The 27,666-nt window shown below is 43.7% G+C and overlaps 1 protein-coding gene across 3 annotated transcripts; it reads left to right on the top strand.

The window, feature by feature from the left end:
- Sephs1 (selenophosphate synthetase 1) lies at window positions 1–26,738 on the top strand. Of its 3 annotated transcripts, none has more exons than XM_087896378.1 (9): window positions 1–154; window positions 2,721–2,994; window positions 7,122–7,225; window positions 9,358–9,465; window positions 10,605–10,759; window positions 14,427–14,517; window positions 15,529–15,628; window positions 23,008–23,220; window positions 24,915–26,738. In XM_087896378.1, exons 2-9 carry the CDS (start codon window positions 2,802–2,804, stop codon window positions 25,127–25,129), a joined length of 1,179 nt encoding a protein of 392 aa, XP_087752504.1. In that variant the 5' UTR covers window positions 1–154; window positions 2,721–2,801; the 3' UTR covers window positions 25,130–26,738. The 3 variants fall into 3 exon arrangements, with proteins under 3 accessions (XP_087752504.1, XP_087752505.1, XP_087752506.1); XM_087896379.1 differs by lacking the exon at window positions 1–154 and adding an exon at window positions 716–850; XM_087896380.1 differs by lacking the exons at window positions 1–154; window positions 7,122–7,225 and having other exon boundaries at window positions 2,755–2,994.
- Window positions 26,739–27,666: the final 928 nt, after the last annotated feature.

Genomic DNA, 27,666 nt, shown 5'->3' on the forward strand with positions numbered 1-27,666 from the left:
AGCTCCACGCGGCGTCCAAGCGCGGGGCCGTGCCGCTGCCACCGGGAGCAGCATTTTTATTCAGGCGACGCTTAAGGGAGCCCGGCGCGCCCGGTGCATTGTGGGAGCGCCGCGGCCCGTTTTCGGGAGGAGGCGGAGGGCGCAAAGCGAGCCGGTAAGCGGCGGGCCTGGCGAGGGGGGGCGAGACAGCAGGCTTAAAGGGGAATATCGGGCCGCAGGCCCGGCGCGGCCGTTGCAAATCCCCCTCCGGGCCGCCCGGGACGGCCGGGGAGCCGTGCACCGGGGCCCTTCGCGCGCCCTGCCTGGAGAGGGGCCGAGCCCAGGGTTTGGTGGGGCCGCTTTAAAAAGAAGCGCCGCCCGCGCCGCTGCCTCCTCCGCCGTCGCCGCCGCGGCACGCGGGGCCGGGAAAGGAGGGAGGAGCGGAGGGGGAGGGCGGCGGCGGCCACGCAGGGGTTAATCTTTTCGCCCGCCGACATTTTTGTGTGGCGGCGCGGTCGGGGAGCCCGCGCGCGCGCGCGCGTAGCGCCGTGGCCTCCGGTGTCCTGGCGCTGCGCCTCGGGCCTCCCCGCCCCCACTCGGCCCTCGTGTCCCTCCGGTCCCCGCCGGCGACGGTCACCGCCGCTGCGGCGACGCGGGGCCTGTGGCGTGGCATGGCCCTGCCCGCGGCGCCGCACCGTACAAAGGACGCGGCCCGCGCCCGCCGTGCCTTTAAAGGCGGCAGCCCGCGATTTAAGGTGTCCCCTGGGTGGCATCCTCCGCGTCCGGCCGCATGGAGGGCGCGGGGCCTCGGCACGCACGCCGCGGCTCCCGGCCCTGTGTGCTTGCTCGGGGCCGGGGGCCTGACGGTGAGGTAGGTCTGCTGCCCCGCTGCACCCCGTTGCCTGAGCCCGCCCCGCATGCGGGAGCGAAGGGGTTAAACGCGATCTTTAAATATTCATGTCATTGTTTTAAAGGTGTAAACATGTGGCTTCCAGGTCGGACTTATTCTCCCCCCCCCCCCGCCCCAAAGCACGTCCCAATTTCATCCTCCCCCAAATAGCTCGAGTTTTCTTTGAGGTTAAGCCCTGTAGAGTTAGAACTGAATTTCCTTGATGTAAGGTTTTTTTTTCTTCTTCAAACTTTCCTAAGCAGAAAGTGTAGAGAAATACGTGTAAAAGGAAGGGACTTTACAGAATCCCTTTCCTTCCTTTGCCTTGAGGTCATAGGATTGGAGGTAGGAAGAAAAGATTCTTTATGAAATGCAGTTTTCCGGTTTTGTACCTGGTAGAGTTGAGGTAGGGTTAAATACAGAACTTTTCCTCCCCCTCTGTTTTGCGAGTTTGCTGTTCCAAACCTTTCTTCGAAGTTGAATTGTAATTAGCACTTTTTTCCAAACTAGCCTCAACTTTCCCATCTCGGTAACGTGCTTGGCTCACCCTGCCCTGAAGAGAAGTTTGACTTCTTTGAATGATGTGCGAAGTCTGTGTAGTTTCCCGCTGAAATCATGGCTCACGTTATGTTTGTAACGACCGTTTGGATTACTGCCCACATTTGGGCTTTGTGAAATTTATTTTAAATGAGTGATATGCTTCCCGGGGGATGGAAAACTCTGTAAATGGGAATTATGTTCTCAATCATAAATTTTATAGGAGAAACCGGCCCTAAAACTTGGGGTGTATGTAATCCTATGCCCAATAAAGCATCGGTCAGAAAGTTTGTAAACCCCGGGAGCACTTAGGAATTGTGATTTGGATGGAAGGCTGCAAACAGAAGAGTGTGTGCTAGAAACGCAGTGAGTGGTACCCAGAACCCGGAATACTAGTGATTTTGTGTGATACTGTTTGATTTTGTAACGAGCTAGTAATGAGCAGTAGTGTGTTTAGTTAATGGTATGTGTGCTGGTTTGTTGGGCGGGATGTTTGCTTTCTAGGAATGCTAAAAGCATCAGAGAACTTTGCAAGCACCCTCTTGAACACAGACTTTACTGTGTTTTACAGCCGTTGGAAGTGTTTGGGTATTTTCTTGGGTTTTTTTGTATTGTTTTTTTAAAGTAGTGTTCTTCAGTGACTTCTCAAGACCATTAGTTTGGCACTGTGTTGTCTGGTTGGGAGGGAAACTTGTTTTTAAAATTAGGATTTAGGATCTTGAAGAACTTTGCCAGGTGTTATGGTGGATCCCTTAATCCCAGCACTTGGGAAGCAAAGGCAGACGCATCCCTGTGAGGTCAGTCTAGTGAATTCCAAGACAGTCAGAACTATGTAGAGGGTTCTGTCTCAGTTGAAAAAATAAAAAAATCCATGGGCTGCATCTGTGTCCCACTTTCTGGAGCTTCTGATGGCGAGAGAAAGACAGCTAAAAGTTTTCCAGAAAAATCACTGTAGCTAGCACCGCTGGTTTCTAAAGCATAGACTTTCAGGCTGACATAGTGAATACTAGTTCTCTTAGCCCTGGACCCAGAAGAACTTTTGAGAGTTAACTGCCCAAGTGGCAGGGGTCACATGAACTTGCCGTTGGAGTCACCGTTCTAACCACGCTCCCCGTTCTAACCACGCTCCCACCTCAGGTCTTCCGTAGGTATCCATGATGGTGCGCATCATCTCCAGCTTGACCAACAAGTATTTCCCTGTGGTCTAGGCAATTCCAGTCCTCGTACCTTCCCTAATGTGTGTTCATTCACTTGATTCCTGAGATACAGTTCAGAGTCTTTTAACTATATCTTTTTGTGTTTTGCTGGCACCTAGGTGGATCCCAAGTAGAAAGCCCAGTGGATCAAAAGAGAGGGAGGGGAGGGGCTGAACTGTGAAGAGTGTGGCCCCAGAACCATGTCTACTCGGGAGTCCTTTAACCCGGAAAGTTATGAATTGGACAAGAGCTTCCGCCTAACCAGGTTTACTGAACTGAAAGGCACAGGCTGCAAAGTGCCCCAAGATGTCTTGCAGAAATTGCTGGAATCTTTACAAGAGAACCACTTCCAAGAAGATGAGCAGTTTCTGGGAGCTGTTATGCCACGGCTTGGTATGTGTACTATCTCTTTGATACTCTGCCACCCAGAAGTGTGGTCAGCTGTCAATACCAGATTTCCCCGTGTTGCTTTGTTCAGTGTAATTAGTAATGTCTCTTATTGAAAGAAAGAATTTGAAGGCATCAGGGCATGTGGTTGGCAGCTGTTAAATTATAGAGTATATGTGTGACATCATACTACAGTAAGACAATTTTACTGTTAGCTGAGGATAAGCAGAAACTCCTTTCTGTTTTCTCAAATGACCTCTACAATGCCATGCGGCTTCATTGACCTATTGAAGGTGTTGCTTTAAGAACATCTTTAAGGACAGTGACGTCCTTTGCAGGATGTTTGGGTTGAAAATTTGAGGGTGGACCACACAAGACTACTGACTACTGCAGGCTCAGGAGAGAAGACCGGGGAAATAATTCAGTTGGTAAAGTTTGAGGACCTCAGTGAGTTTGATTCTCTGAACCCATGTCTTTAAAAATCTCTCTCTCTCTCTCTCTCTTTCTGTGTGTGTGTGTGTGTGTGTGTGTGTGTGTGAGAGAGAGAGAGAGAGAGAGAGAGAGAGAGAGAGAGAGAGAGAGAGAGAGTTGGAGTGTGCTTGTAATCCCAGGGATAGATGGGGAGAGAGAGAAAGTATTGGAGTGTGCTTGTACTCCCAGGGCAAGGACGGAAGAGGCAAGTGTGTTCCCGGGGACTTGTAGCCAGCCTAGCCTACTTGCTGATTCCCAGTCCAGTGACTTTGTCTCAAAAAAAGGTGAACCATGTCTGAGAGCTGACACCTGAGGTTGTGCTCTGACCTGCACATGCATGTACACACATGCATCTGTATCCATACACATCATCTGCACACATACACACAAAGGCAAGAAGATAGCATGAATTTGAAATTGAGCCCAGAGTGCCACCTGGAGCCAAGGGCAATGTTTTCTTTTCTAAATTCTCTATCATTAGTGGATTCCCTTTCTCAAACACAGAGCTCAGAAGAAATTTTAGACTCTGAAAGACAGTTCTTTGGGTGTATTTTATTTATGCATAATGTAAAACAGGCTGGAGCTGATACAGAGGCTCTTTCTTTTTCTCTTTTAACATAATTTTAAAATTTTGATTCTTTGGGAAGTTCACATCGTGCACCCCAATTCCACTCATTTCCCAGTTCTTCCATGTCGGCTTCACCCTTATAGCCCCCCCCAAAAAAAAAAAACCCAAAAAGAAACATAATAACAGCAAAAAATTTTGCTCCTCTGTTTTTTCCCACCTCTCCATCATAATATAGTCATTTGTCATAGTGGCGCTGAGAGCTGTGGTATGTCACACAGTATACCCTTTGCTTGCAATGGTTTGTTGGTCTGGTTCAAGGCCTCTGGCTTCTGCTACACCATCAGTGCTTTAACTTTAGATATCCTGCTGTTTCCCCACACGTGGAGACCTTCCAGCTGTGGTTCTGCAGGACCAGTCCCTTCACACGCTTCAGCAGGTCATAGGTGGGGTAGATGTTGGGATGGGCCAAACCATGGCCCTGGGTTTGGACCTCCACCAGGACTTCCTACCTCAGGCAAGGGTCAGGGCCAGCTCTCCGGCGTGCAGGGTGAGGTGTGGGGCCAACTTTCCCATTGCGGAGGCATTTTCTTAGTTGAGGTTCCCTCCTCTCAGATGACTTTAGCTTGTGTAGAGTTCACATAAAATTAGCCAGCACGCTAAATAAAGGGATGTTAAGAACTGGAGAGACGACTGTCAAGCATGTGCTATTGGTACTACAGTGTGATGAGTGTATTCCGTTTCTTGATACAGGGTTTCAGTTTTTTGAGAGGGCCTAGAATTTCCCATAGCTTGTTCTGAACTTCTCAGTCTTGCATTTAACCTGACCAGGACCAGGACCCCTGGTCCTCTACCTGAACTATCCCTGGCTCTCAATTTAAAGCTCTAGTTTTTCAAGACCCATCTCAGACTTACCCATTCTTTACAGTTTCAGCGAGGTGTGTGTGCCATCAAACCCAGGCTGTGAGACTGCTAGACGGGCCTACTCTGCTTCTCAGCTATAGCCCCAGCCTCCCATAGATACTTTCCTAACTCCCTTTTTGTGATGAAGCCCCATTGATAATATGCCTGGAAGTCTGCATCCTCTCCGTAGAGGTTCGTCTCCTCTTGTCAGTCATGTATGTCCTGACCCTACCTACATATATTGTCAACTTAATTACCATCCACAGTCCAGGATGGCACCCTGAGCTCTTGCCGTCAGCTACACTCAAGTTTCCTCCTGCTCCACGTGCTTCTCTCAGCTTGTCCAGTCTGAGCTCTGATCCAGCTTACCCAGGTCTCCCCTTTATATTAGTGTTTATGCATTGTGGCCCCAGGTACAAATCTGACCTGGCATGTGTTTATAATAAAACTACCCTGGAATGCAGCCTCCCTCATGTGTGAACATACTGTCTATGGCTGCTTTGGTGGCATAACAGTAGAGTAGAAGCTTACACTGATTACTGTTTGTCTCTTATGGAAAAAGGATGTGGTCCTAGTGTGCTTTCCTGTTGCCATGATGAACACCATGTCCAAAGCAGCTTGGAGAAGAAAGGGTGTTTGGCTTTCAGGTTACAGTTCTTCACCACGGAATGCCCAGCGGGAGGAGTACTGTGTGCTGGCGTGCTCAGCTAGCTTTTTTAAGCACCCTGGGCCACTGCCTCAGGAATGGCACTACCCACAGTGGACTGGGCCCTCCTATATCAATCAGTTAGCGATCAAGAAAATGCCCCTCAGGCATGCCTATTAGGCCAGTCCGATGAAGGTAATTCCTTAACTAAGTTTATCTCTTCCCAGGGATGTCTAGATTGTGTCATGTTGGCAGAAAACATAACCAGCACATTGTCAGTCATAACCTAGGGCTGGCTGTCTTTTTAATAAGATCCCGAGTTTCCAAAAGATTTTTCCAGCATCAAATTATTTGTATCTACTAAGTACCATGTTATCTAAAAGAGATAGGACAGGCTCACTGGCCAGCCATCCTAGCTGAAGCTGAGTTGGTTATGTCTAGGTTCGTTGGGAGATCTTGTCTCAAGAAGCAAGATAGAGGGCTGGAGAGATGGCTCAGTGGTTAAGAGCATTGCCTGCTCTTCCAAAGGTCCTGAGTTCAATTCCCAGCAACCACATGGTGACTCACAACCATCTGTAATGAGATCTGGTGCCCTCTTCTGGTCTATAGGCATACATACAGACAGAATGTTGTATACATAATGATAAAATAAATAAATATTTAAAAAAAAAGAAGCAAGATAGAGAGTAAGATTGAGGAAGAAACTAGATGTTGTCCTCTGCCTCTGGATGCTTACTTGTGCACATACAAAAATATGCTGTAGAGAGAAAAAAAGTGCTTTGGAGACACTAAAATACTTGAATTATACAGGTACTGGTATTTATAACACACTTGGTTGGAAACTTTGAATTCCTGCTTTGTCCTTTACCATTTCATTTAGGCTAAATGTATTGTATTTATATTGTATACTAACTGACATTTTCTATATGGAAATATAGTACAAATACTTTTGGGAAACTAGAACAATATCTAGTATGTTATAACAACATCTAGGTAATTAATATTTCAAAATAACTATCAGTAAAATAACAACTCCATTTGTATTGTTGTCATCTTAAAAGAAGTTGTGTTAGCCAGGTGTGGTGGCACATGCCTTTATTTCCAGCACTTGGGAGACAGAGGCAGTCTGATCTCTGCGAGTTTGAAGCTAGCCTGGTCTACATGAATCTAGGCTAGCCAGAGCTACATAAAGAGACTCTTATCATGAATAACAACAAAGAAAAGGGGGAGAAAAAGGCATCCATCAAATGATTCAGGAATATAAAATAATACAGGAAAACAAAATGTCCAAGGCCTCAGTAAGGTTCAGATTTTATGTTGTATTACATCTTGGGTACTTAACAGTTTTGTTCATGTTTCCTATCCTATGCTGGTCATGTTCTACATTTACTTCAGTTATGCTACTTGATGGCACATACATAGTTTAGTTGGCAGTGCGGAGTTTGCTGTCTTATTGTAGAAATCTTCCTGCAAAATGTTGCTCATACAAGATTAAATGCTTTTCTTTTCTCCTTATATTTTTGGTTGCTGGCAACGTCCATGTCCCAGGCATTGGGATGGATACTTGCGTCATTCCTTTGAGACATGGCGGGCTTTCCTTGGTTCAAACCACAGATTACATTTATCCAATTGTCGACGACCCCTACATGATGGTAAGTTTGGGCTTGTGTAGTTTTGTAATTGGAACTATTTTATACATTTGGTTTTGATTTTGGCTGGGTTTTGTATGTGCTTTTGGGTTTGAGTTTTGTGTTTGTTGTGTTTTTCCACTTTTGCTGTATCTCAGTTATATTACCCTCCCCTGATTCCTGCTGTCACGGCAGGCTGACATGTCTCCTCTCACACTTACATGCATCAGGTAGAGCAGGGACATCTCTGCTGCTTTTATGCCTGAAGGTGCATGCACTCAGCAGCTGTGGTTCTGAGACAGTGCTAGTGATTGGTCTCTGAGCTCTTTCCTTGTACCTGGCTTTCTGACGTTTATAAAGTTTGCTGTTCCTGGGTTTTTGGCTGGAAATGTTGCTATACTTTGTAATAACATTGATTTTTAATGTTTCCTCCCAAGAAAAGGAACTTGTAAATTTTATCACAATTGGACTTTCATCTCCCCCCAAAACACACACATACACCAGCATTTCTCTATGTAGCCTGACTGTCTTAGAACTCTTTGTAGAGCCTCAGACTCCCACCATGCCTGGCTTACTAACAATTGGATTTCTTGAACTTTTATTCTTATAAATGTTAGGGTAAATTTATTGCCACTTGCATGCCTACTTACCACTATATTTTATGCCACACTGTGATCTAGCAGACCACTGAATTAAAGTTCTAACTATTGGGCAGGGGAGATGGCTTCACTCATGTAAGTGTGAAGACCCCAGCACCTATTTAAGAAGCTGTTTATGACAACACGTACCTCTAGTCCTTACGCCAAGAAGCAAACAAGTGGGCTTTTGGGTCTTGCTGGCCGTCCAGGCTAGCTGAATTGTTGAGAACCAGGTTCAGTAAGAGACTCTGTCTTGAAAAATAAGGCAGAGAGGAAGACACGGCATGTGCACACACACGAAGCTCTAGCTACCATGTAGACACATTTTCCAGGCATTTGTTAAGTGCTTACAGCCAGCAAGCAGCCTTTTATTCTGCTTATTCTCTAGCCCCACTTCTCTACCACCCAAGAGAAGCCAATGAATAAATGGGAATATTCCACCTGTTTAAAATGCTGGGTGTCCTTCCTGGGTGGCAAGGACACAGGGATCAAACTTTACATGTAGGAAATCAGGCCATGGGATAAGAAAATGGGGACAATTCCCTCTTGAGTACAGTGTTCGTAAACAGGTTGTTAGGAAGTATATCCCCTGTAAAGCTGCGCACCTCTGTGTCCCTCCAGTGGCAAAGCTACCAGAATCCATCCTTCCTAGCATCTCTTAAAAGTGTGCAAGAACAGCCAGTACATGTCTGCCCCGTGGCCCATGACACCACCTCTTGGCTCCTTGTTGGCAAGGCTTGCTGAGGTTGACAGTGTGTCTGCAGAAGGCTGCAGGTGTGCCTGGAACCCATAAGAACATAAACAGCCTCTGCAGAGTGTTGGTTATCCTTATGTCAGAAGGAAACCTTGTTATTTTTCTCTTTATTGCCTGTTAAAAAAAAAAGTTAGAGAATGGCAACAATGTTTAAGAAGTCTTCTAGAGCAATAGAGTCCGTATTGCCACATTCCTATTAGATATTGTTAAATTCCTCATAAAGCAATAGGATTTACTGGGAAATGCTTTTTTTCAATCTGACTTTAAACCTGTATGTTTCTTTCTCTTATTTTTGTTTCTCAAACAAGATTATTTTCATCTTTATTTCTTATAGTTTGTAAAAGAAACTGCAAAGGTTTCTTAATCCAATCCTAAAACCCATCTCCTGTTTTATGATAGCCAAGGCAGCCCTTCCTTGTGGTTTGCTGCGTGTGGGTTTGCAAGTCACCTTTAGGTGACTGAGTCAGTCCTCTTGTTCTCTGGTCTCAGGAGGACCATCCGTGCTCCTGCGCCTCTTCCTGTCCTCCCCCCCCATCATCAGCCAGGGCTCTGAAATGTAGTGTGAGGAAGAGTGCGAATTCTGTGTTCTGCTGGGTGAGTGGGTGGCCGGACAGTTAAGTGAAGGTAACCGCTGAGCGTCCTGTCCTGGAGCTGCCCTTCCTGGAAAGCCCCAAGTTCCTGGAGGCCACTGTTTTGTAGACTGCATCTTTCTTCTACAGATGGAAAATCCTGACTGCTGTCTCACGTCTCTGCTCTCTTCCTAGGGCAGGATAGCATGTGCTAATGTCCTCAGTGACCTCTATGCAATGGGCGTCACGGAGTGTGACAATATGCTGATGCTCCTTGGAGTCAGCAATAAGATGACTGACAGGGTAAGTCGGAGGGTCACTCGCTGGTATTGGTTTGATTTCACTTTACGTTTACAAACATGGCCTCGAGTATTGCAGCTCTCCACTTTGGGACATTTACCTGTAAATTGAAATAAGAGTATCTAACCTCTTTTTCTTCCACTTCCTTCTTTACTCTCTTGGCAGAAAGCTAGATATGTTTTTTGTGGAAGGGAAGACTTAATAAAGCTTGGCTATACTAATAGTGCCAGGCCTGTGGATCTGGCCTTGCCTTGCTGGCTGAGAACTGAGGGCTCTTAGATAGCAAGTGGTCTCTATTGCGGGCCAAGGCCCCCACGTACCACCCAGTAGCCTGTCCTTTTTACCTGTTCTTTGAACCAGGGGTAGATTCCTGTTTAGGTTATTTTTACTTATTTTTATTTTATGTGCATGAGCATTTGCCAGCATGTATGTAAGTATACCATGTATGTGTCTAGAATTGTAGTTAGATAGTTGTGAACTGCCATGTGGGTGCTGGGAACCACACTCAGGTCCTCTGCAAGAGAAGTCATGCTCTGAACTATTGAGCCATCTCCGCAGCCCCATTACTTAGGTTATTTTTGGCAAGATGTGTTTTTATTTCCATTCTCTTTCCATATGCCCCCCCAAACCAGTTTGTCATGATTTACTGATAACCCCAGTTTTCTGTTGCTTTTTTTTTTTTTAATAGCCTAGCAGAGTGTGCTTTGACCAGTAGTAGCTAGTTGTCCTGACAAGGGTTTTGCTGAGGATGTTGCTTCATAGTTCCTCGCCAAACATAAGCCTCTTTGAAAGCGGGGCTGTGTGCGTGTAGTTAGCTTGTCTAGTGTTCTTCAGGACTGGCCGAGAGCTGAATTCTAATGCCGTCAGTCTGTGGGCCAGGCCTGTGGGTAAATGGCATTATGCTCCCTCCTCTTACCTGCTCCATTTGCTCTGTACCCATAGCACCTTCCAGCATCTGATAACATGCTGATCGCTAGAAACGCTCCCTCGCTTTATTGTACCCTACCCTGTCTGTCAGCTTTTGGTTCGCTGGGGTTTTTTTTTTTTTTTTAATCTTTCTTTATAACTACAGATGTAGAGCCATCTTACTAAGTTTTGAACAGAATTGCATGACTTTTTATCTGTGTCCTTTTTAACCCTAGGAAAGGGATAAAGTGATACCGCTAATTATACAGGGTTTTAAAGATGCCGCAGAGGAAGCGGGAACCTCTGTAACGGGTGGTCAAACAGTGTTAAACCCCTGGATTGTTCTGGGAGGAGTCGCCACAACTGTCTGCCAGCCCAATGAATTTATCATGTAAGTTGGCCTTTATGTCAGAACCTGTCTTTCTCTCGTTCTCTCGTTCTTAGAATACAGTAATGTGTCATTCACTTGCTGCACAACGCCACGGTCAAAGTGTGCAGTTTAGTGAGTTTTGGCCCGTCCAGAGTCTAGAATCACTAGGGTCCCTTAAACAGCTAGTCTTTCATATATATCTTGGTTGGTCTCATTTAGTATATTAACATAGAGTACTTTTATATTCATAGATTATGTAGCATATATTGGAACTTTGATCCTATTTTTCAGCAATTTTAGACCTTGTAAATTTCACTTAACAAAAATATATACCACGTTATTTAGCATTTTATTTGTCTATTTTTTTGGTTTGGCTTTTTGAGACAAGGTGCCATTCTGCTTCTCATACTGGCCTTAAACTCATGATCCTCCTGCCTCAGCCTCCTCAGTACAGGAATTGCAGGTAAGTGCTGCCTTGACATCTTTTCTGGTTTGGTTTTGTTTATTGTACTTGGGATTAAACACAGCTTCTTGTGCCTGCTAAGCAAGTCCTCCACCACTGAGCTCTACCTCCATGTCAGCATTTAAGATGGGCTTTGTGAGTACAGGGCTTGAGCAGCCGTCATCCCTCAGCACCCAGCCTGTCTGAGGATTCGCCTGCTCTGGAACCATACTCTGTAGAACATTTATATATATATATAGTTTTTTTTGTTGATTTGTTTTCCCAGACAGTGTTTCTCCATGTAGCCTTGGCTGTCCTGGAACTTGCTTTGTAGACCAGCCTGGGCTTGAACTCACAGAGATTCACCTGCCTCTGCTTCCCAGTACTGGGATTAAAGGTGTGCACCACCACCACCTGACTCCATAGTGCATTTTGATGGCCTAATAAGCTTTTTTGTATATAGCACAATTCTGCTCATTGATTGGAGTTCTAAGTTGTTTTCTCCTACTAGGAACATGCTTCGGGTGCAGTTTTGTTATTTTGTGTATGCACGCACATACCCCACATCCCCTCTGGAAGTTGTTCTGTGATGTCATTCTGCTCATAGCCAGCATAGGGAGTATAGGTGGTGTCCTACTGTGCTTTTGATTTGTGTTTCTTTGATGACTGGTGATGTCGGACATCTTGTAGCTTTCTTTGGGGTGGGGAGAGCATTTCTCTGCATTCTTTGGAGATGGATCTCAACACAGATGGTCACTTTCCATCTTTGATATTAAGAAAAGGCACCCTCAGACTGGAGAGGTAGCTCAGCTGTTAAAAACTAGACTCACAATCAAAACATGTAAGAAAAGACACCCTGTTCTATTTTTTGAAATTAGTAGAAATTCCATTTATTTTACTATTTGTTTATTTATTTGTTTATGGGGGAATGGGACACAACTTGCTGGAGTTGATTGGCTCCTGTTACACGAGTCCTACAGATTGAACCCAGGTCCTGAGAGTTGGTGGCAAGTACCCACTGAGCCATCTTGCTCGCCCTTACTTCAGTTTTTGATGAGTCAGTAGTATGTTTATGTTAACCTGAGTCAGAACTTAAAAGATGTAAGAAGAATTTTCAGTACCATGACCCTGATCTGTGCTGAGTCCCCAAAGTTTCCGTCATGGACACTCTCTACTAGTTCTGTGTGTTTGCTACTGACATTTTGGTTATGTTTGGTTCTTTTGATAACATAACTAACATCCTTAGAGCAAGTCATTGTCCCTGGGTCAGGTGGGATGTGCCAGCAGTGCTGAGAGCCTGCCCTTCATAAAGCCTCTACCAGGTTCCACTCCACGGCAGTGAGCAAATAAACCAGATTCTCCATATCCTGATTGACAGTGGATTAACAGACTGATATCTTTGCTATTCTCTTTGGTGGCTTTTGTTTGTGTGTGGAAGGAAATGGCTTTGCTGTTGAGCTCCAGCCCTTGCTCACTCTCCTCTTCTCTCAGTTGCTATTTAGGGCTGCTGTGTAAGGCGGGCTTGGATCTTCCTGCCATAATCTTCCACGGAACTCGTGACAAGTGGGTAGCACTGGGCCCAGCTTCTGCTTGGGTGTGAAGCTGGGCACATTGGTCACATTTCACCAGGGGTTTTTGTTTGTTTGTTTTTTTAAATTGATATTTATTGAGCTCTACATTTTTCTCGGCTCCCCTCCCTGCCTCTCCCCTCTCCCCTTCAATCCTCCACCAAGGTCCCCATGCTCCCAATTTACGCAGATCTTGTCTTTTTATACTTTCTACTTCCCTTGTAGATTATATCTATGTAAATCTCTCTTAGTGTCCACATTGTTGTCTAAGTTCTCTGGGATTGTGGTTTGTAGACTGGCTTTCTTTGCTTTATGTTTAAAAACCACTTGTGAGTGAGTACATGTGATGATTGTCTTTCTGTGTCTGGGTTACCTCACTCAATAACATTTTCTAGTTCCATCCACTTTCCTTCAAAATTCAAGCTGTTGTTATTTTTTTCTGCTGTGTAGTATTCCATTGTGTAAATGTACCCCCCCCTTTTTTATTCATTCTTCAATCGAGGGGCATTAGATCGAGGTTCTGGCTATGACAAACAAAGCTGCTATGAACATAGCTGAGCACATGTCTTTGTGGCACAATTCAGCATCCTTTAGATATATACCTAAAAGTGGTATATTATTGGGTCTTGAGGAAGGTTGTTTCCTAATTTTCTTAGAAATCGCCACACTGATATCCAAAGCATACCAGCTTGCTTTCCCACCAGCAATGCAGAAGTGTTCCCTTTTCCCCACAATCTCTCCAGCATAAGTTGTCATCAGTGTTTTTTATCTTGGCCATTCTTACAGGTGTAAGATGGAATCTCAGCGTTGTTTTGATTTGCATTTCTCTGATGACTAAGGATATTGAACATTTCCTTAAGTGTCTTTCAGCCATTTTAGATTTCTCTGTTGAGAGTTCTCTGTTTAGGTCTGTACTCTATTTTTTTATTGGATTATGTGTTCTTTTGGTGTCCAGTTTCTTGAGTTCTTTGTATATTCGGAGATCAGACCTCTGTCTAATGTCTGGTTAGTGAAGATCTTTTCCCGTTCTGTAAGCTGTCATTTTGTCTGTTTGTTTGTTTTTTAAGGCAGGATTTTTTTGTGTAACAGTCCTGGCTGTCCTGAAACTCACCCTGTAGACCAGGCTGGCCTCAAACTCACTGCCTCCCAAATGCTAGGATTAAAGGTATGTGCCACCACCATCTGGCTTTTCCCCGTTTTTTAATTATGGAAACTCCTTTTACTCCAGTAGCTGAAGACATTCCCATTAAGCATCCTGCGTCTTACTTGGAGGCCTTCCCTGACAGATGGCACATGTGGGGCCAGCATGAGGGCCTGAGTTTTTCCAGCAGCCACATAAAAGCTGATGTTGGCAGTGGTCACTGACCCCAGCATGGGGAAGGCAGAGACAGGCAGGTCCCTGGGGCTCACTAGCCAGCTAGTCCAGCCACAATGGTGAGTCTTGGTTTCAGCGAGAGACCTGATTTCAAAAAAACAAGGTGATGAAAGATTGAAGATAACATCAATTTTTGACTTCTGGTTTCTCCCCAACTCATGCACATGTGCGTTCATTCACATAAATACACACATCAAAAATGTACAAAAATGCTTTTTAGCAAAATTTCCCTTTTTTCTTTAAAACTGCATTTGTTTCCTTGGTTAGTTTGACTAGAACATGCTCTTTTTTTCTTTTCTTCAGGCCAGATAATGCAGTACCAGGGGATGTGCTGGTATTGACAAAACCGCTGGGGACACAAGTTGCAGTTGCTGTACACCAGTGGCTGGATATTGTAAGTAATGAGCTGCTTAGGAGTGAGGGTGGAGGTGAGCTGAACAGTTAGCTCTCAGAGTAGCTTTTTAGTTTCAAAGTTTTGTTTTAAGTTGGGGGAAGGTTTGGGAAGTGAAAACTTTAAATTTTACCCCTGTAAAGTTAATCAATAAAATCCTTAGATGGATTAGCCATATTCTTGTAAATGAAAATTTAATAATTTAATGTTTGAAGGAGTTAAGGCCCATCTTGAGACATCAGATTATGTGGGTGAGAATTCTGGGACATGAATTCAAATTCATTAATTTTTTATATTTTATGTATATGAGTGTTTTGCCTACACTTAAGTCTGCACCACACACATGCAGTGCCCACAGAACCAGCAGAGGGCACTGCGTCCCTCTAGAACAGTTGATAGTCACCAAGTGGGTGCTGAGAAGAGAACCCAGGATTGACATGATTTCAAAATAATATAAATGGGCTAGTTATTGACATGTCAGTCATGGACTATGCTAGTGTTGCCTTTACACTGTTAGTAACTAAAAACATTTAGATGTGTGGCTCTTTCCTGGAGAATGAAGAGGGCTGGTTCTCCTGAGCGTTATCCCACAGAGCTGTCGCTCTGGGGTTTTGTTGTTGTTGAAAGCTCCAATGACTAAAGTTTTGCTCTCCCCTCATATATCATGGTGGGTTTAATTTCTATAACAACCATCTTGAGAAGTAGTTGGGGAAGAGTAATAAAAACTTATCCTTTATCGGCCATTTATCTTGGCTTGATATAGCCACTAGGAAATCTCAGAGCTCAGCAACTGAGAGCAGCGTTAGAGCATTTCTGTCTTCACACACTAGGTAAATAAGATTCCCAGTACTCAGGTGTAGCTCAGGGTGCTGAGCATGTGTTAGGCCCTGGGTTTGATCACTAGTAGTCTGCACACATATTACACACACCCCAGTCCCAGAAGATGACTAAGAAAACAAGTAAAAATGAATCACATTTTCCTTTTCTCTTTCTCACCTGTGTTCCTATGGCTAGCCTGAAAAATGGAATAAAATTAAGCTCGTGGTCACCCAAGAAGATGTAGAATTGGCATATCAAGAAGCGATGATGAACATGGCACGGCTCAACAGGACAGGTAAGGTGTAGTTGCCTACATCCAGTCTTAACTCACGATGGTCCATGTCGTGTGTGTCCCATCCCTGTCTCCCGTTCCCCCGATGCTCTCCAGTCATACAAAAAGTAAGGAAACCTAGGCTGGGGGAGAGAATGGCTGGTGACTAAACATCTTCTCTTGGTGCCTGCTTTGGTTCTGTAGATTACTACTGGGAATCTATAGGCAGGTGGTGTTTGATATATAGTCTCATTTATGACATCTCCCTAATACTTGGCAACTTTTTAAAGTGAAAGTAACATCACACTGAACCTATAAGTCGAGGAGAGCCTGTACACAGCATGTTCTCAGTACGAAAGTGTGAGGCCAGCCTCGTCTACAGAATGAGTTCCAGGACAGCCAGGCCTACACACAGAAATCTTGTCTCCGAAAAACAAACAAACAAAAAACACCACTGGTGAGGGAGAATTGTCTGTATTCTGTCAATCATATTTTAATAAAACGCTGATTGGCCAGGCAGACATTATAGGCAGGAAAGCCAGACAGGAAGTAGGGGTGGAGCAAAGAGACTGGGAGTATTCTGGGACACAGGAAGCTCCCTCTGTCATTCCTGCCCAGACCACCGGAGTGGAAAGATGTAAGCTGCCCAGCTGAGAAAAGGTACCAAGCCATATGGCTAACATAGATGAGAATAATGGGTTAATATAAGCTATAAGAGTTAACAAGAAACCTGAGCTAATGGGCCAATCAGTTTATAATCTTATGGAGTCCTGTGTGTGATTTTCCTTTGGGGCTTGCCGGTTGTGGGGTACTGGGTGGGACAGATACCCCAACAACCCGGGCCCCTCGTGTTACATATGGCACCCACATGGATAACTGAATCTACAACAAGCTTGAGAAAGTTTGGGAAAGAATAGACTAAGGCATGTTTTCTTGGTGGCAGCAATTTCTCGGGTCTACTCTGCTTGTTAGATGCAAGCAAGCACTCTGAGAGGCTTCCTGACTCAGCTTTAGCTGCAAAACCTTGCAGTTCTTTTAAGAGGTCCTGCCACGAAATACTTAAATAGTATTGATGAAAAGCTGATAAATAGTATTGATGAAAACCATAGCAGGAAAAAAAGCTGCGCTGTTTTAAAAAGCCGGCTTTCTGGGCCATCCTGCCAGGGCAAACTCTGACTCTTTCAGGCAGGCCGGCTGAGTGAGTGTGGTCTGTGAGCAGAATACTACAGCTTGCTTGCTGGCAAGGACCTTGAAACACCATAGAGTTGTGGCAGTGAACACAGCTCTGGCTGGTATCTCAGCCATGATGCTGGAAAGCTAAGGAATGGGCTGGATCTAGCTGTCAAAGCCAAGGCTTTAGTCCTACCGATATTGCTTAGTAAATTAAAGGCCACGTTAGGCGCCACTCTGTAATAGGAGTGGCAGGCTGTGTCACGCCACCTGGCTCCCGGCTAGCTTTATCCGAAATAATTACACAGAAACTGTATTCTTTTAAAACTGGTTGGCCCATTAGTTTCAGCCTCTTATTGGCTAACTCTCACATCTTGATTAACCCATTTCTAATGATCTGTATAGCTTACCGGGAGGATTCTAACCTGCAACTGTCTCAGAGAGGAGAGTCATGGCGACTGACTGCCTCTGCTTTCTTTCTCCCACAATTCTGTTCTGTCTACTCCACCCACCTAAGGGCTGGCCTATCAAAAAGGCCAAGGCAGTTTCTTTATTAACCAATGAAAGTAATACATAGACAGTTAACCCTCCTCCATCACACCACCAACAAAACAGTAGGTGGGCTGGAGAGGTGGCTCCGTGGTTAAGGGAGCCAGCTGCTCTTGCAGAAGATCAGAGTTCAGTTGCTATTCTTTTGGGGGATTGACTTCCAAGAGCCCTTCTCATGTGGACATACATGTAGTTATTTTTAATTTAAAACTGCAGAAGAAACAGTTTGCCCTTTCAGTTGTGAAATGAACTCTTAATTTTTCTGTGGCTGTTATGAAATAAATTCCATGACCAAGGCAACTTACAGAAGAAAGGGTATTAGAAGCTTGTAGTTTCAAGGGGTGAGTCTGTTTCATAGCATGGCAGGGAACATGGTGCTACAGCAGTAGCTGAACACTTGCTTATGTGTCTATTCACAAGCAGGAGACAGTGAGCCAGAGCTAACTGGGAATGGCATAGACTTTTAAAACCTCAAAGCCTGGTCCCAGTGACACATCTCCTCCAACAAGGCCACACTTCCTAATCCTTCCCAAACAGTTCCATCTACTGGTGACCAAATATTCAAATATATGGGCCTATGGTGGCCATTACTCATTCTAATCACGTCACTTCAAATTTAGCACATGACCTTAAACTAGTTAAAGAGATAGTCACCTGTTTTACTTGAATGGAGAGTTTTAAACAACCTTATTGTGTAGGTTTTTTTTTGCAATTACATAAAATATGATAAACCAGGATACTGTACAAATGTCAAATGTTACTTTTTCTTTCACATATATTTATGTATTTAAATAGGTGAGTGCATGCAAGTGTGTGCATGTTTGTCTAGAGGCCAGAGGTCAACTTTAAGTGCCCTTCACCTTTTATTTTGAGACAGGGTCTCATGACCTGAGCTCACCCATTAGGCTAGGCTGGCTATGCAGCAAACCCTATGTATCCACCTGTCTCCGTCTCCCCAGCATATGGCACCAGGCACAGGGTTTTTACTTGAATTCTGGGACTTGAGTTTGTACTTCACTGACTGTGCTTTCTCCCTGGCCCTGGCTATTGCTTTAGTTGTGGTAAAATAGCTTCTTTGACCATAGACAAAACCTATAAGTAAGGGGTATAGTAAAATTACCCTGGCTGAGCAGATTTTGCCTCCAGGCTTCAAAATATGCCAAGGAAAGACTTATTTTTCTTTTTAAAGATTTTATTCATTATGTATACAGTGTTATTTCTGCATGCCAAAAGAGGGCACCAGATCTCATTATAGATGGTTGTTAGCTACTTTGTAATTGCTGGGAATTGAACTCAGGGCCTCTGGAAGAACAGTCCAGCACTCTTAACTTCTAAGCCATCTCTCTAGCCCTAGGAAATTCTATTCTAAAGTTAATTATTCATTACAAGAAGGACAAGGCAATTGAAAACTGAGTTCAGATGTACTCAGTTTGTCATTTGTATGATTAACTGATAATCCGAACTTTCCCATTTCAGGTGTCTGTATTTAGACTTACTGGCCAGGTAACATAAAAATGTCCCAGCTGCTCATGAGCACTTTTGAAACTGGATCGGAGTTTGTATGTGTGTATGCATGTATATACACATATATACACATAGCCAGGGCATTATATGGCAGCAGATCTCCTCTTGATCAGATTTTCACGCTTCTGATTTAGTGTTTCCATTAGTGATGTGTACAGTGTATACTGTCGGACATCCCCCACGTTCCCCCACACACTTTGATCAAATTATAACTGGGATTCTAAGCAAATGACTTGTTACATTGTAGTTGTGATAATAGCCATGAGAGTTTATAGCTGTTTTTTTGTGGTAAGAGTCAATCATCACTAGGGAATTATAGCGCATCCCAAAGACACTATGGACTATCAGTTGCCCCCATTTTTTTTTCTTTTTTGAGACAAAGTATCAAGTATCACTATATAGCCTTGACTAACCTTTAACTCCCAGAGGTCAGCCTTCCTCTGTCTCCTCAGTGCTGGTATTAAATATATGCTCACTGTGCCCCTCCTTCCTCATATTCTTTTAACAATGTATCTCCAGAGATGTAACTTAAAGTGTTGGGGGAGGGGCACCTTTTTTTAACTTCAAATTAATTAAATGTTCAGTGTGAAATAAATCACTCATTTGCTTATGATTTTTTTATTTTTGTTTTGTTTTTTGAGACAGTCTCATGTAGCCTGGACTGGCTTCCACCAACCTTCACTTTTAATCCTCCTGCCTCTGTCTCCTGAGTACTGAAATAACAGGTGTGTTTCCCCATACCAGGTTTTATGCAGTGCTAGGAATCAAAGCCTATCTTATGCAGCCTGATTTTATGGGGGCGGTTTCTAAATTAGGGCTTCCTCTAGCTTGTGCCAAGTGGCATAAGATATACAAGGCAATCATTGACACATTTTAAGTATTTTTTATTTTTTTACTTTTTAATTTTTTTAATGTGTCTTTATCTGTATGTATGAACACATGTGTGCAGATGCCCTTGAAGGCCCCTAGAGCTGGAGTTACAAGAGTTTGTGAACCTCTTGCCATAGGTGCTGGGAATCATACTTGTCTGGAAGAGCAGTAATCACTCATGCATGCTGAGCTGTCTCTCCAGCCCCTACTTTAATCATCTTACACTGTTTTATTGGTGTTCACACCAGTTAAATATTTTTAAAATTATTATTATTTTCTAATATAAATAGAATTGTATTGATTTTAATTAATTATTAATTATATTAATATTAATATAATTAAGAGGGGGTACTTCTTGTGGCTCCTTTAAAACCCCTAAGCATTGTTTTTAGTTTTTTATGCACTGCCGCCCCCCCACCCCCGTACCTGTATGAATATGGGTATGTGTGCCGTGGGATTTCATGAAAGGCAGAGGACACCTTAGTGTCTTTGCTTTGGGAGATTTTTACCTGTTGTCCTACTGTAATAAATCTCTCACTAGTGCAGATTGTTTTAGAAAATACTGTTACAATTCTGCAAAATGTTTGATTTGGCCCTTCCCTTATGAGGGAAACAGTTTGCCGTGTAAAGGGAAAGAGACAACCTTCCAACCATGCCGGTTCTGACACCTACACCACACTTACTAAAAGACTGTTTGAATAGCACTTGAGAGTTGGAATTTCATGTTACTGAAAGGTCTAATTAAACTGAATTTTGGTACCTAGCATAGCAGTTGTACATGATTTCATGTTTATGTATCAAATGCTTTGAAATGTACTGATATTGAAATGAAAATGTAAAGATCGTTATGGAATGTGTCGGTTCTATTTTCCTTATGTGCTTCATTTGTTTAGAGCATAAATTATCTTTTTATAAAAAACTTGTTCTAAGTGATAAGGCTGAATGAATACTGTAATTGAAAGTATCTTTTAAATCTTTGTCATGTTTTTCTTTAAAAAAAAACTATAAAAAAATAGCCATTGCAAATTATGCCATTTCTGATTACCCAGAACTTTTATTATTAAGTCAGTTTTAGACTTTCTTAAAAACAACGGCAAAAAAAGTACAGAAGAAAATTATACATAGTCATAGTTGTCCACCCCAAAACAGCTTCAGTTTGTACTTTTAAGTATTCCCTCATGACTTTTAACTATTTCCCTTTGGCATCCTGTTGTTGCCTTAAACTAGTGATCATTGCAAGTGCAGATGTACTTAGTGGCTTACTCCTTTAGTATTTCTGATTATTTATCCATGTCATTATATACACTAGAACAGAATTTTTAATGACCAAAGACAGCCTACTTTTTTAACAATCCATTTTAAAATGAAACTTCTCGTGATTTTTACTAAAAAAAAAAAAATCCAAAGCTGTACAATTGTAGTCAGAGCCAAGCGAGCAAAGGGCAGATGGGCTTTTTGGCAGATGGTGCTGGAACAAGTGCACATCCATATGCAGAACCAAAAGATTGTTGTCTTTCACAAAAAGTAACTCAAAATAGCTATAGATCTAAATATACCAGAGAGCTGTAGCCCTCCAAGAGCGTAACACAGAAGAGCATTTAGGTGATAGTAGGCTTGGAGGTGACTTTTTAGATACAACAGTTAGATGAACAGAAGTTTTGTACTCCTTAAAGGAGAATGATGGATGTTTAAAAATCAGAAAGCAAGATGGATGGCACCCGAGGAACAACACCTGCAGTTGATTCTGGTCTCCACATGAACACTTAAACCACATAACGTATACACCACATGCATGTACACACAGAAGAAAAGGCAAGGCACACATGGGAGAAAATCTTTACAAAGCACATTGCTGATAGTGGTCTGATGGCCAAAAATCATGGAAAAAAACCTTAAAACTAAAAAATACAAAAACAACAAAATGGAAAGATCTGAACTGACACCTGATCAGGAAAGTTGTACTAGCCGTAAGACATCCAGAGATGCTCAGGGTCATAAGTCCTGGAGAGTCACATTAAAACAGTGAGGTGCTCCTCACATCTGTCAGAATGCCGAACAGCACCAAATGCTAACCGGAACAGGAAGCAGCAGGAACTCATGCTGTTGGGAGTCAAAATGCATCCACTATCCAGCAGATTTGGGCCTCTTGTTACGGAACTAATGTTACTGCTAACCATATGATCTAACTGTGGTGTGCCTGACTGTTTACCCCAAAGGAATTGTCAAACAGAAATGTGCACATCTTGTTTATAGTGTCTTTGCCCTTAACTGCCAACCTTAGAAACAGCCAAGATAACTGTTCAGTGGATGAACAGATTAAATGGCATGTCCAGGTAATTATTACTGAACAGTTTGGGCTGCCAATCAGTGAAAGAGCCTACTGTATACTGCTAAATGAAAGAAGCCAGTCTGAAAAGATCATGACCTTCCTGAAAAGGCAAACCATGGAGACAGTAAACAGATGAGTGGCTGCCAAGGTTGAGAAGGGAGGAAGGGGCAGAGCAGGGAAGCTGCTTCTCATGATGCATGTTGCATGTTGTTACAAATTTATAAACACAGGGGGAGTCCTCATATAAACCTTGGGTCGTAGTTGACGGTAAAATACAAGTTTGACTCATCAGATGCACTAATGCAAAGTGTCCGCATAGGCCATGTGGGAATCCTGAATGACATTACTCAGTTGCTTATTTTTTCCTAATGCTATTCTGAATAAGAAAACCTTTAGGTCTGGTATGGCACATGCCTGTAATCCCAACACTTGGAAGATGAAGCCGGCCTGCATCACATACTGACCTTATCGCAAAGACAGCTCTATAGTAAGAATGTTTAAGTCAGACATTCTTTTTTTTAAAAATATTTATTTATTTTGTATACAATATTCTGTCTGTGTGTGTGCCTGCAGGCCAGAAGAAGGCACCAGACCCCATTACAGATGGTTGTGAGCCTCCATGTGGTTGCTGAGAATTGAACTCAGGACCTTTGGAAGAGCAGGCTCTTAACCTCTGAGCCATCTCTCCAGCCCAAGTCAGACATTCTTTAAACATGTTAGTAGGTTGTGGGTTGTTTTGACAGATTTCCTCTCTACAGCTCTTTGATGACTAGGACATTGGCTGATGGAACTGCTCCTAGGTTCCATGTGGCTGAGTGGTTTACACTGCAGGAAGACCTCAGCCTCCAGCATTTGACCCTGGTCTCTGTTGACTTTCTAACCGCTGTGTGCCGTCTCTCTGAAAAGAGACTGTGAGTGGGGAAAGGTGAGTTTTCCTCACTCACTCCTCTGCTTCTCTCAGCTGCAGGCCTTATGCACACATTCAATGCTCATGCGGCCACTGACATCACCGGCTTCGGGATTCTGGGCCACGCACAGAACCTGGCCAAACAGCAGAGGAACGAGGTGTCGTTTGTGATTCACAACCTTCCGGTGCTGGCCAAGATGGCAGCTGTGAGCAAAGCCTGCGGGAACATGTTCGGCCTCATGCACGGCACCTGCCCGGAGACATCAGGTACAGGCTTCTGTTCCCTAATCAAGTTAGGAAAGCCTTGGTCACCTGTGAGTCCCCACTTTGTCTGAAGTCAGGTATGACAGCCATGCCTCTCCCTGCTGTGGGTTTGCGGTGCCCTCCAGTGTGATGCTGTTTTGAGTCCTGTGTAAGTGTGTTCCCCTTTTTGATACATGATTGGTATGGATGATGGGAGCTCAGGAAAGATAGGTCATATCTAACTCCTTAAACTCTTAACAACCATAGATAAATTTAAACAGTCTGCTTTTTTTTTTTTTTTCTTGAAAGGCATTTTAACTTGATATCTTAGCAGAACATCATGGTGTTGCCTATTACTTGGAAAGCAGAGTCGGGGTGGTTACAAGTCTGAGGCTAATCTATACAACATAGCAAAGCTCTGTCTGTGTCCAAAAACGTAGCCAGGTGTGTCTTGCTCATGATTGTAATCCTTGTGCCCAGGGGACAGAAGCAGGAGGATGACCAGCCCAAGCTGTTACTGAGATCAAGTTTTAAACATATGCAGTTGAGGAGTGGGATAGTGGGGCTGGAGAGATGGCCCAAAAATCAACAGCATATATTGCTCTTGCAGAGAGTTTCCAGTACTCACATCTGCCAACTCACAGCTGCCTGGAATTTCAGCTCTGGGGAGCTAATGGACACCCTCACTCATGAGCCTAGGCATAATTAAATAAAAATAATATCTTTTAAAAAGGGTGGCATAGTGTATGTACTGTGCTCCATGGTGTATGTATGTACTGTGCTTCAGTGTATGTACTGTCCTTCACGGTGTGTGGACTGTCCTTCACGGTGTATGTACCACTTGAGAGTGTTATTTCCTTTTTGCCATAATTTTCTCTTTCTTCCTTTACCCTCGTTTTCTTTACCTCCTTTTTTGTCTTCTCCAGTGTTTCTTATTTCCATTTCATTTTCTCTATAACTACTTTTACACGTGTTCCTAGACCCAACTCCCAGGAAACTGATCAACAGAGGCCTGGGTCCGTGACAGACTCTGGTATCAGGCCAGGGGTGGAGACCATGGAGCCATCGACCAGAACTTCACATTCTCAGCTTGCTGCTCTAAGCAGAGTATTTCTAGAAGTAGTTAGAACCCCTTTAGCTGCTCTCTGGCTGGAGCAGTTTCTGCCACCTCGTGGGTACCAAGTGAGCGTTGTGTGAGTTAGTGACCACAATCATTGAATTTGGTTCCTCATTTTCTGAAAGTTTTTCCCTGGACACTTAGAAACTCACACTTTCTGGCCTGACTGTTAGAAACAGGAAGGAAAATTGGTATCTTTATGTTTTGCAGAAAGTTAAGACTAGCACCTTCCAGGAAAAATTTTCTCATGAATTTTAAGTTTAAAAGCACCATTCCTAGTGAGATGAGGCGTCCATGCCGGGTGAAAGGAGCCCTTTTTGTTGTATCTCCTAGTGTGGAGTAGGTCACTGCCCTGTGTGCTTCTGGCCCCGCACGCACACCTTTCTCTTTTGCTTGTGTTTCCATGTTGCTGTCTGCGATCAGGCAGGCCATTTTCAGTTTGAGATTAGTGTGTGAATGTAGCAGGAGTTTACAAACAGATCACTTCCCTTATCTCCAGAGTAGAGCATGACCTCAGTGTAAGTCAGCTCTGGTGGAAACACAGAGATCCCCCTCCTTCCCAGCACCATACAGATAGTAACCTCTGCTCTTTCTTTGCCAGGAGGCCTGCTCATCTGTTTACCACGTGAGCAAGCAGCTCGGTTCTGTGCAGAAATAAAGTCCCCCAAATATGGCGAAGGCCACCAAGCATGGATTATTGGGATTGTAGAGAAGGGCAACCGCACAGCCAGAATCATCGACAAACCTCGGATTATTGAAGTCGCACCTCAAGTAGCCACGCAAAACGTGAATCCCACACCTGGTGCCACCTCCTAATCTAGACAGAGATAGCTATTGGATTTTGTTTTTAAATAGATCTATTTCCTTTATCATCACTTTGATTAAAGACTCGATAAGAACAACAAAAATCTCATTGTGTCTACACATCTGGTGACCCTAGGTCGGTTTGTGAGTGGATGCAATTAATAAAAAGAAATCCATGGCCTTCTTTTCCTATTACATTAACTGAAGATGCACCCAACCTCGAGGCAGCTTCTGAGTTGAGAATGATATTGTTATCCAATACTGTTGATTCATTTTGAATCTTTAGATGCGTATCTCTTGCCGCATAGGCGCTTTCTAAAGGTGCTTCCCACCCCAGACATTACTGAGAGCAGTGTCACCTGGCAGTCCGTGTCTTCTCGTGTCTATAAATGTCTCAGTTGACACTCTAGAAAGGCAGAATTGGTCAGTGACGTGGTGGCCTCCCAGTCGTCAGAGGGTCGCATGAGTCCTTTGAGTCTTTGGTTTGTGAAGAGCTGAGTCTTCTACCCAGGACATTGTCCAGCCGCTCACTCAGACTCAGTCAGTAAGGTTTACTCTGCATGGAAAGCACTTAGAATTAAAAAAAGAATTTTTTTTAAAAGCTTTCCTGATACTTGCAGTAATACCATTAATGGTTCTTTACCAATAGGAAAAAGGATACTTTTTGCAATGTAACTAGATGTTCTATAGTGTGACAAGGAATTGCCTTCCGATAGGGGGTTCATGTATAATACTCATTTATAATTCAATATCTAATTTACTTCGCAAATAATTTTTAAATATAATCAGTAATAATGACTGTTCTGTGGATGGTAGCATTTAATACATTTTATATTTGTATGGTGATTTCAGGCCTCTTGTTTAAAATCAGCAGCTCGTTAGCCTAATTCTTAGCATCATTTTGTCTCTGCGCCCATACTTTTTTGTGCACGCATTTTGTGATCTGTGTTTCAACCTGCATTGCCAACATTGCAGCTCAAATTTAAAAGTTGTTATTCAAATAAATATTTAATTTTTTTAATTGCTCTTGTATAATCAGATGCCCTTTTTAGTATTATTTTAGAAGCATTTGGGAGGGTTTTGCCTAAAGTACAATTTATTGGGGGAAAACTAGATTTTAGTTTTATAAAACTTTTAAGTCTTTCATGGGACCTATATTTTCATGAATTAAATTTTGTAGTTCTAGAACAAATAGGCGGTCTCCAAAGGTGTCATCTGTGCTTCTTAGAAACAGGGCTTCCTCACCTTTACCCTATGAAACTGCTGGGGTTCCCATCACTAAGCACAAGGGCACTGGGTCTCCACGCTCCTGTCTCCAGTAGAGAAAAACTCCCGTCCTCACTCCTCAGCACAGAAAACCAGGAACCTGCCACTGGGCAAATGGGATTCCCTGAGAGGAAGCAAGCGGCTGCAGCGTGGTTGTCTTCTTCAGGAGCCGTGGGACCTCCTGTACCCACCTGGAGCTGGAACCGGAGCCGCCGAAGTGTGGCCCCGAGCAGAGGAAGCTGTCACAGAAGGACACTAATTGGACACTATAGGAATCTATATGATGTTTGTCCTCGAAAATACACACCAGTGGTCTGCAAAATAAAATGTATTGGAATCCTGAGTGCAGAAAATACACTGTTGGGCTTGGTTCTGTTTTGTTTTCGAGTAGGTGAAATCGGAGCTAATCCTATGTACGGTCTGTTCCGAGAGCTGGCAGTTTTCTTGGTGGCAAACCTGTTGAGGAAGCTGGATGGTTAATACCTGAGCAAATCGTCTTTGAAGATTCATACGAAAAGGAAATGCCGGGGACTTGGTCCATGAATTCATGATCCAGAGCTCTTGTTTTCAGAGTGCTCAGAAACCTGTGTGTTGGAATCGCCTGGGCATTTGTCAAGAGACATTCTTGCCCTTGCCCCAGACCCAGAGTTAGTGTTTCTTGCTACAAAGCCAGGTAATCTCTCTTCAAAAAGTGAACCCTGCAGGGCCTTGTCCATTAAACCTTGAGAACCACTAATCTCAGGAGTGTGGGAGGTCCTGTAGGAAGCGGGACCGTCAGGGGCTGGAGAGAGGGCTCAACAGTTAAGAGCACTGACTGCTCTTCCAGTGGGCCTGGGGTCCATTCCCAGCACCCACATGGCAGCTCACAACTTTCTGAAAATCCAGTTTCAGGGGATCTGACACCTTCACACCAATGCACATAAAATAAAGTTAAATAAACCACAAAAAATATTAAAAAAAAGAAAGAAAGAAAGAAAGTGGGACTGTCAGAGATCCTTTTAGTCTTAGCCATTCTGTTTATCTCATGTGTGTGCGTGCGGTTCCTTGACTCGAGTGTCTGTCATAGGGCCCAGTTCTCGAGTTTGGCAATCTCTGTGGAACTCTTAAATTTATCTGATTTCTGGACCAGACTAAAACTCTGCCCTGGGCAGTGTTCATCTTGGGAGTCTGTACAAGTTCTGTGGTGGAGGTGAGCACCAAGTAGTTGAGCAGGACCAACAGCATTGCTAACTATAACTGGAGAAGTTGGGCCCACGAGAGCCAATTCCTCTCAAGTCCAGAGG

Source organism: Myodes glareolus, chromosome 14 (assembly GCF_982192425.1).
Source record: "Myodes glareolus chromosome 14, mMyoGla1.1, whole genome shotgun sequence".
Taxonomy (NCBI): Eukaryota; Metazoa; Chordata; class Mammalia; order Rodentia; family Cricetidae; genus Myodes; species Myodes glareolus.

Coding starts and splice junctions, on each gene's coding strand:
- Sephs1 (XM_087896378.1), top strand. CDS start 2,802: ATGTCTACTCGGGAGTCCTTTAACCCGGAAAGTTATGAATTGGACAAG. Junction 9,466..10,604: donor GCAATAAGATGACTGACAGG/GTAAGTCGGAGG, acceptor TTTTAACCCTAG/GAAAGGGATAAAGTGATACC. Junction 15,629..23,007: donor GGCACGGCTCAACAGGACAG/GTAAGGTGTAGT, acceptor TGCTTCTCTCAG/CTGCAGGCCTTATGCACACA.